At 39.4% G+C, this 10,286-nt stretch overlaps 1 protein-coding gene across 5 annotated transcripts in view; it reads left to right on the forward strand.

Annotated features, from left to right (window-relative positions):
• LOC145961896 (uncharacterized) overlaps nucleotides 1–8,528 on the forward strand; it is a 116,660-nt gene extending 108,132 nt beyond the window's left edge. For all 5 annotated transcript variants that reach the window (XM_083082451.1, XM_083082449.1, XM_083082452.1 and 2 more), the window contains exons 2-3: nucleotides 3,111–3,447; nucleotides 3,558–8,528. In XM_083082451.1, the coding sequence (XP_082938577.1) occupies nucleotides 3,111–3,447; nucleotides 3,558–4,128 (908 nt within the window). In that variant the 3' untranslated portion in view covers nucleotides 4,129–8,528. The remainder of the gene's footprint in view (nucleotides 1–3,110; nucleotides 3,448–3,557) is intronic.
• The last annotated feature ends 1,758 nt before the right edge of the window (nucleotides 8,529–10,286 follow it).

Here is a 10,286-nt window from a genome sequence, read left to right on the forward strand (position 1 = left end):
CTGTATGTGTGTAAGTGTGTGTGTATGTATCCATGGCGGTTTTTCCCTCATGGAGAAAGTTAGCCTAGGCGTACCTCGAGCGTAAAATCGCCTCTCGAGAGAGGCCTCCTCCTCTCTCTCTCTCTCTCTCTCTCTCTTTTTCTTTCTCTCTCTCTGTCTGTCTTACATTGTCACATTGTTATCCGCTTTTTCTTCATATGTTCGAGCTGTTAGTCTACGCATTCCGCGTGAGATTACAGAATTCAAATTTAATCGGTCACTTTCAAAAGTCGCTTTACAGATCGAGATCTTGCGGATCGAAAAACGAGAAGTTTACGATTAGTTTATATTTCTCGCGCCCATTTTCATTTCGCTCGTCTTACCTTTCGCTAATCAAAGATTCTTCACAAAAAAGAAATACTTTATATAATTGCTGTATTACCTTGATTTATGGTTCCGGAGTTTATTGTCTCAAAACAGAGAATTCCTCTCTCCACTCTACTTTCTCTCACACTTTCGCTCTATTTTCTACGGCAACGAGAATTAAGTAATCTCCGGATGATGAGAATCGTGATGGCACGACACCTTCGATCTTCAGTTTAACTTTCAATTTCCATCTTCGTCAATTCGGATGTCACTTTGATTCGCGAATTCTTGTATCATCTTAATATCGAAATGCGCGAAATTGCACTTTGGATTTTGCACTCAAAAAAATTACAGTAACCTTTGATATCGCGCGTGTAAAAACCGTCGTTTCGGTCGCGAATAGGCGGCCGACTTTCGAGAAATTTTTCAATCATTTTCAAATTGCGAACGCAAAAAAGTCATCGTAGTCGTTCGTCGAAGTAAATTTAAAGATCTCGGACGCGAATCTTTTCGCAAACGATCGATTTAGCAACAAGTGTCGCGCGAACGGCCATCCGAATCCACCGAACGCGACCGACCTCGCGCCATCTTGGCCGTCTAAAAAAATGGCGCGAAGAGACACGTGGCGCGACATCTTTCGGTCGCACGGCGTACCCTCGTCTCAAAATTTGCGCGATCGATCAGGAAGGAATAAAATTCCGGAATCGGAAAACTCGAGTCAATCGAAGACATGACAAACGAGTACGTGTCAAATTAAATTTTAAAAATTAATTGACACGCAACAATTTAAGTTAATGAAATTATAAATCGATCTTCGACCCTGTCGCGACCGGTCGCGCGGGCTTTCCTCCAAACTGCCTTTCTCGAGACGCATGGCATTGTACGCGATCGATTAAACAAAGAATCAGAAAGTAGATGACCGTGACTATCGGCCATAATCTCGATGGGACGGCGAATTAACAATTTTCACGCGATAGGATCGATTGGGAGATTGGGAATTAGCGGGGATCGGGGAGCGCGATTTCCGATGCCCTCGTTGAGAGACCGGAAATGATCTCGCGACCGGTCAGAAGTAACTTCCATGACAATTTAAAGTATCGCTCGCGAAAACATTTCTCGAGAATAGAGATCGATGGAGGGAAAAGTGAGTTTCGCGCGAGAAAGGAAAGGGGGGAGCCCTTTTTCCCTTAATATTAAAATACCCAAGTAGCAATAAAACTGCACGAAAGATGCGCGAATATAACGTATAGCGGCACGTACGGCAGCGAAATAAAAATTGTCCATATAAACATAAGAGAGAAGAAGAGTTGGAAACAGCGGCGTATATATTTTTTAAATAAACATTTTCGTTCTCTTATCGGAGTAAACAATAAATATTATATTAGTGGATATTCGTGCATGCAGCTTTTTCTCTCGCGAAATTGTAAAAAATTTCATCATTTTCCCCCCTTTACCTTCAGTTATTTATTTCTCTTTACGTGGAAAATTGAAAGAGATATCGGAAGCCACAGACTCGATGGATAGAATTTTGATTAAGAATCGATGCGCTTTTTCGAGATGCGTTTTCGATAACATTTCTCGCGAAATTTTCGTCAAATTAACGAGAGATCCAAAATGCTCCTCTCCCACGCACGCATCTTACCGTTGATTGAATTTCTCACGCTCTTATTTACCTTAAAATATTTTTATTCGTCGAGCGAGGGGAATTTTCAACAGTAATAATTTTCGCGACCGTTAGCGCGATTTCGCGCAACGATCTAATGTCATTGTCGTCGTCGATTATGAGAGACGCTGCGATAGCGGGACGCGTATTTTTTTTACTTCCCCTCCTCTCCGCTGACACAAAGCAGACGGACAGGATTTATTTACGCGCTGCGTGAACGGAAAGACGGAAGCACCGTCGTGTAACTGGGTCAGTCAGCGAACGACGACGATAGGGGGGAAAAGAAAAAGAGGAGAGGCCTTTCGTCTCCGTAGATTATCGGCTATACGTGAGTGCGTAAATGCATACGTACGTACGTACTTAGAGCGTACGTGCTCCTTTTTGCTTCCCCTCTACAGCCGCTCTCGCGAAAATCCTTGATGAACATGGTGGAAAAAGCGTATCCGCGCTGTAATCGAATTTTTTTCTCACCGGAAGATAAATGTAGGATGAGTGACACGTGTATCCATATATTATGTCGACCGCGAGAAACTGTTTACTCACGATGAAAACACACATGGAATACCGTTTCCGTGCAAATCTCCGCGAGATTTTGCCAGATGCACAAGTTATAAATGATACATTATCATTTTTTAACCGCGTTGAAATTATTTACTTCGTAAAGTCCCGGATCGTTTTCTTTCTCATAATGATCCGTTATCTCTTTTGTTTTTAGTCATCAAAATAAATTTCAAACATTAATAAATTTATCATAATTTGTCATTAAGAAAATAATCATATATTGAAAAATATGATAAAGCTAGATATTCCGGCTCCCAATCCGATCCTAATATTACTATTTAAAAAAAATAGTATTCTTAATGTAGGATTAGATTAGATATTTTATCGCATTAATAGTGCTTTCCACTCGGTTCCCATTTCTCATTAAGATTAAAAAGTCAATCGTTCAAAGTGTGATGAAACATTCTAAACATTCTTTTCTCAGATAATTGCTTTTGTAAGAATATCCAAGAGTTGACGAGACTCAAACTGAGAGAATAACAATTTTGCAATAATAACGATAATCATCGTAATAATATTCCCGTTTTTCTTGTTTCCGCAGACGCTAAAATGAGATTGGAGGAGGACCTAGTGATTCGCAGGAGCCGACCCACGATGATTTCCGCCAAGTATCGCGCCCGCGAGGAACGCCGTCGTCTGATGAAGATCTCCGCCGTCAAGCTGAAGAGAATCGAGGATCCCGAGGCGAGCTTATGCCGATCGGTGCTCATAAATAACGCTCTGCGACGATTGCATCGTGAAAGCCGAGACGACAAGACGCGAAGTTACGGTACCCTTCCGGTGATGACGTCGTACATGGACGACGTCAGCAAAGAGAGCAGCGTCACCCTCACCGGCAACCTCATCTCCGATGACGAGGAAGCATCCTCCAGAAAAAGGTACGGATTATTTTATTTCGAAATTTCTCGCAAAGTCAACTTGTCAGTTGCATCGCAATATTGCATAAAGAATTCTCGTGCTAATATTTTTCATTGATCGATTGACGCAGATTGGCCGATGATTCGAGGAGCGATGGGCTCGGGTCCAAGAGGCAGAGGCACGACGATCTAGATCTGCAAGACGACGTGTTCAGTGACTTCTACATTTTGCCGCCGACGCCACGCTTGCTCTCGCACATCGACGAGCTTCAACCGGAACCGGAAGCGTCGCATCACAACAGCCACCATCACCTAGGTTTCCCGGAAGATCGTCTGAGCAGCGGTGGGGTGCTCGATGTGCGATCGAGCAGCGCAAGCAGCATTTCCGCAACGACCGCCAGCAGCAACACGAGCTGTCACTCGGTGCTCTTCCCCGAGGATCTCGACGACGCGAACGCTCACCTCTCGAGATCGTGTAGCGACATGATGGAGGTGGCCGACGTGGTCGATCCCGATCGGCTCTGCGACTTTGCCAGGTTCGCCGACTCGGCGAAGACGCTGGAGGAGCGATTGGCCGAGCTGCAGTCATTGGACGAGCACTTTGACCTCACCAAATTCGAGCGTAACAACAACCAGAGCTGCGGCCGCGCCTTCCACGATATACAGACCTTTCATAGTCTGGTGCCTGGCCTGGAGACATAGACGGCGGCGGCGTCGTGCCTCGAGCGACCCGCGATCATGTCGCAAAACGGCGAAGACAGGACAGCGATTTTCGGGGATGCGAAATCACTTGACGAGCTTTGACAGATAAGCCTAGATTCACTTGTTGTCTCGTGGCTTATCCTCGCAAGTGAAAGATGTGCGCACGTGTCTGGAAACGAGCAACAATGTCGTTGAGATGCGTGACTTTATCGAACCGTATAGTGTCGACAGTGGCCAATGCGGCGTCGGAGACGATCCGTCTGTCTCCGATGCCGAGGACGAAACTTGCATAAATGCGAAAGCTAAAAAAAGCTGCGCTAATGGATTTTTTTACCGTGGGCAAATGGATGGGCAAAATTAAGCGCGCGCTTTTCACATCTATAACATTAAAATCACGAAACAGAATAAACATATTTCACGTAAAAGATGGCTTAAAAAAGTAATCTTGATAGGAAAAGAGTTCCAAAGTTTTAAAAAGATTTTATACAAAATTTATCAATATTTAGCTCTCATGTCAACAAAGTGGCAAAAAAACGGTAAAAATTTCAATTTTAAAATGAGATAAATCTAATATATTCGTGATTCTGATGTTAATTGACTTAAAAGAGTAGATCCGCAATCAATACATATTAATGGCATCACAAACTGAACGTTGAAATTATGATCGATAATTTCATCTTAATTTAACATATAAATTTTTCTGATTATCATTTCAATATAATATTTCAAATATAATATTTAATATATTCAATATAATATTTAATATATTCAATATAATATTTAATATATTCAATATAATATTTAATATTTTAAAACTCAAAAATTTATTCTTAAATTTATATTTTGAACTTTGAGATTTGAAAATTCAAATTAAACGTTTCATATACCCCCGGAAGAGAATGCCACGTAACATATAATAATATATATGCACGGTATCTCGGTCGAATCATCGCCTACGAGAGTCTGACTCATGCCGGTAATAATCTACTTACGGTACTGATTCAATGTTCAACACACGGCTACGAGATATCTAATAACACTGTAAACACACACCGCTCTTTAATCGGCCTTTCAAAGTAGCAATAACCTTAGTACAAACCTTTTTCTTTAGACCCAATGAAACTGTAGAATATTAATTTTCAATTCTTGATATTTTATGTAGCGTGTATATATCATACAAAGACGAAACCAACAATTACAGACTTATTGCAGAAAACAATATTCGAAGAAAATATCATTAGTTGAGACTCAAATTTTTCCATCATTCATATATTTGTCTAATATATTAATCCAGTAGTACAGCGAGAATTGCTCTTTGCAGTACTCTTTACCCTGATGTAATAGTTGGCTTCGCTTTTTGGATGCCGCGCTTGATCTATTTATACATTGGCAATATAAATTTTAAAGGTCATAAATGATAAATTTTTCGGCTGATTATCCGTATATACAATCGTTTCTTCTTTCTCGCTTGTATAATAAGTACATCTCTTCTTTACAACAATCATTTCTTTTCTATAGAGAGAATTGAATTCCTTTGCCGATATTTCTCTTCCATTTTTATAGATTATTATAAATTTACCTTTTTTTACATTTTAATTATTTTAATCGGAGAGGAATATATATGCGTAGTTGGTAGATAGTGTTTTAATTTTGTGAATCCGCCGACGCCGCGCTAATAGCGACTCTCGTACGTGTTAATAGCGACCCTCGTTCATCCCGATTCACGTATTCTCGCTAGCGTAATCTTCTTGGCGCGTTGTTCGCCCAACTTTGCCCGCGGCTCGGATTGCACCTTACAGTGCCGAAAGCGTCGTGGAGATACGTGCCTACATACTCCGCTGACGCGACGTCGGCCTTCGGCACACGTCACGCGCGTATGCGCTCATTGTTTGTACATATACAGATAGATTTTTAAGAGAGCACGTTATAAGTATGTAGGATGAATTATGTTGCGAGATAGCACGTCCCCGGAACTACGAATGCGCGTGGAAAACGCGGCTTTGGCGCCAACAAAGTCTTGAGCGTTTCGAACGTCGGGCTCTCTGATAAAGTTTCTCTGAGTTGCCGAATGTTGTACGAAGCTTCGTGCGTCTTCCCGACGTTTCGGAAAATTGAAAAGCGTTTAAAGAGCTTTTTCCGCGCAATGATTATAGTCTATTACTAGGAGAAGCGGAGAAGATCGCGCAAAGATTATAAGATTGTAATTTTCGCAATAATGCGAGGCGCGATCTCTTCTCCGTCTCGCGTTCGAGAGCATTGTATTCTATGGAGGATCCTTTCCCATTAGCCGATGTAGAAAACTCGCTTCTTCTGATATGAAAAGATTCAAAATTTAATATTCTTATGGAATATGTATATATACATACTCATAAACTTCGTCGTTTTTCCGAGATGCAAGCGACTGTTTTCAGATTTTATATGGCTAATGCGGGGTATGATTCATTCTAGAGAATGTTCTGCGAACGCAATTTTGTAAGCGCGACAGAAAGACACGCTACCGCGTAACGCCACGACGAGCCTTAGCTGTTGTATGTTATCGTATCATTTTTATTAATAATATCTTTCTGTACGCTCGAGAGGACTGAAAACAGCGACTAATAGCTGTATTTTCACACTGGTGATTTCCTCCTTCTATGGCATCATTCTATTTATGATCGAATAGAATGACACGAGAAATCGCAGCATTTGAACCTTATAATATTTCATTATAAAATCAATGAAAAAGTTAACCATGAAAGGAAATATCCGACTTTTCATGTTATGCGAATGAGGATGTCAAACTTGCGTTCCTCCGAGCGTTTTAGCAAATTATAAAGAGACGGGCGCGTTATAAATTATTCTTCAATCGTCGCACGATCGGTTGTGATCAATCGCGAGGTTCTTCTCTTCTCTGGAATGATATGCGGAGAAGAGCCTTCGCGATCAACGCAAAAATCCGAATCGAGAAGCGCGATTTTACATTAGATGAGAATTTCGTTTTTTATCGCGCAAATCTATTTCGTTACTCTTTATTATCTACATGCTAAATCGAATAATTTTGAATTTGAATCATTTGTTAATTTTACTTGACTCTTGGCATTTGATTTTAATCGAAAGAAACATTTTCTGGTTTTTTTTCTTTCTATTTTGATCGAAATTAAACTCGCCTTTGATTTAGTTACATGTTAAGAAGATATTAATATTATTTGCAAACAGTGTGTTTGAAGTTGGATCGTTCGAATATTTTTCATAACTTTTAATGAATTTTCTGCATAGTGCAATATTTTCATTCCTAATCTTTGCTAATGTTTTTTATCACAATAATTTTTATCAATGATTTTTATATGATTTAGACACTACCGCGTTTGTTGTATTGTTTGATTTAAAATGCGTTTGTTAAATAATTATTTGACTTAAATTGCTCGTCACACATGAATAATTTTTCTTTTTCGTTATATATATGTTTGCATTTTAATGTCGCGAAATTAAAAATGCTCAAAACTATGAAAACGCGGTACTGTGAAATATATTCCTCAAAGTCGCAATGTATGATTACATTATTATTTAAAATTATGCATGATGTGAGAAATCATGTATCAATTTATTATAGTTATTGGTACCAATGCTCGTTATCGAAGTAGCAGCCACGCTTCGTTGATTCGTGGTTGGCAATCACATTCATGCAATCCTCCGTTTTTTCTAATTTCTTTTATTATTCTTCACAAAAAGTGCTAAAAGGAATTGGATAATGATTTGTCACCCATGTCACATCGATTAACAAATATATATGTTATTCAACTCTCGAATAAACTTCTCATATACAAACTTTTATCTTCGTCGCAAAATAAAACGTGCGTAGTCTCTCCAACGCAAAAAAAATGGAAAATTTTTTCTCGAGAATAAAATCTCATATCCTTTGGAGATATTGTATTAGGTCAATTAGGAAAGACTAGTTTGCGATTTAAAAACATGTTTTTACGATACCTATCGTTATTACACGTTATTTTCGACCATCTAATATTTTTTAACAATTCAATATTCCGAAAGAGAGTTGGAAACAAAAGTAAAAGAGAAATATGATATGGGTAAAGACAAATTCCGTGGCAATACGTCTGGGGCGCGCGTTAAATGCGCAGATAGATCCAAACTTCCTTCGGAACGCCTGGGCCAAAGTTTTCCGAGAACCGTGTGCAATGTGTATACGGATAACGAAACTCGCGCGTGTATCATCTCCCGACACCTGACGATATACATCGCGTAAAACGGCTCAATGCGTTTACATGTAAATAGTCGCCTTAGCACTACTAAGATAATTAGCTATGTATAAAATTTCATACGTTGTTTAGGTTTTTTTAGTACTAGTTATATCCGAGATCAGTTACCAATTATATGAACAAATTGCAAATAAACTGCAAAAACAACCGTTGTCTTTTATTTCCTCCCTCGTCAATTTCCATAGTCTTAATAATTAAGAAAAAAATACGCGTCCAAAGAAAGAAAAAAATTACAATGTTATATACATATTTGTGTTATACAGTATTTATTTGTCATTGTGTCATATACATTATGCAGATCGCCATGGCAGTGGTAATGAAATGGAAGGTTGCACACACTTTTTAGTGGTTTTTTTGTTCTTTTTATTGTTTTTTTTTATTGATACTTTTCCGTAAAATATATACAAAGGATGAAACTAATAATATAACTATTACGCTTAAAAACTAAATAAACAAAGGATTATCATGCTAGTATAACCGTGTGTTAATATTAATTTAAATAACATAATAGTTGTAACACCGTGTATGTGTTGTGTCTATGTATATGAGCATAGGGATCAGACCGCACCGAGACCAGAGACGGAGAAAAGGCTCTGAACGTACAGACGGGGTGATTTCTCCCGCTTATCCCGTTTGGCACCCGATGCCTCTCCGTCACCCCTCTCGAAGATCATTTTCACGCTCGCTCGCGATACACCCCGAAAATTTCTTGCCGCTTCTCTCGATGATGCTGATAAAAGAATTTTCTCTCAAAAAGCGAAAATTATTCGTCTATCGCGATTATTGCTTCGAACATCTCCGTCGTTCGAGATCGTTGCCTTTATCTAATGTGGGCCCGGGGATAACTCTCAGTCAGAAACCGGTACCAGGTATCGCCAGTTATTTTTCGTTTCAGCATAAGTAGTATATTCTTGGAGACTGACTACCACACTTGGGATCTATAATTCGTTCCTTACGAGACGCTCTCGTAATAATATTAATGTAATAATTCTAAGCGTTATATTGTCGCGTAGAATTGAATTAAAGAATGCGCGTAAAATTAATCGCAGATTTGATACACAAGGCGCAAGAGAGTATCTTTCTCGCGATGTAAATCTTAAAATAATAATCTTAATCTTATTTAAAAGCACAAGTCGCGACAAGAGTCTCGATTGCGCGCTGATAAATCTCTACCCTAACGACAATAAATCTTAACCAACGGATTATATCTTACAGCGATCGATCCCGGTGAATCGATCCCTGGTTCGCGCTTTGGTCACGGTCGGCCTAAATAATTATAAGTCGCCGTGTAGGTCTCCTACAGGACTCGTACAAGTCTCCTCCTCGCTTTGGAAGATGACATCCCCCTGATTGTTTAAAGAACATAATGAACGCTTCGGCCGAAAAGAGCGAAACGAGGCACGTCGTGATCACGCAAAAACACACTCGAATCCCGCGTTACGTGTTATTGTGCGTTTCGTCATCTACACGGTGATGTATGACATACCGTGTGACGTTACTTTAGTCCAGACGCAATTTTCTGGACTAAATTACTACTGAATAAATATACAAAAAAATCAAAGAGAGAGAGAACTTTTTGTATTCTCATCGACCGCACAAACAAGTTGACGCATCATTCAGTCAAACACGATTGCTAATCATCTACGCAATATTTCACATCATATATTCGATAATTTATTCGTCAAAGTACCTGACTTGAATATGGATCGAATGTGAATCAATCCTTACTTGCGCGTATTTTTCTTCCGGATGTTCAAATAATATCTGATGCAAGATATAAATATTTTAACTACTTAAAAAGCGCAAAAGAAAGAATTTACCCATATTCCTGCCAGGTACCCGAAAATCGAAAGAATGTAGAGCAAAAGGATTCACGTTGGTCCAACTTGTTTTTTCCAGTCGAGC

This window comes from Camponotus vicinus, unplaced genomic scaffold (assembly GCF_025532165.1).
Source record: "Camponotus vicinus isolate PSW18456_S1 unplaced genomic scaffold, iyCamVici1.0 SCAF_11, whole genome shotgun sequence".
In the NCBI taxonomy this organism is placed as follows: Eukaryota; Metazoa; Arthropoda; class Insecta; order Hymenoptera; family Formicidae; genus Camponotus; species Camponotus vicinus.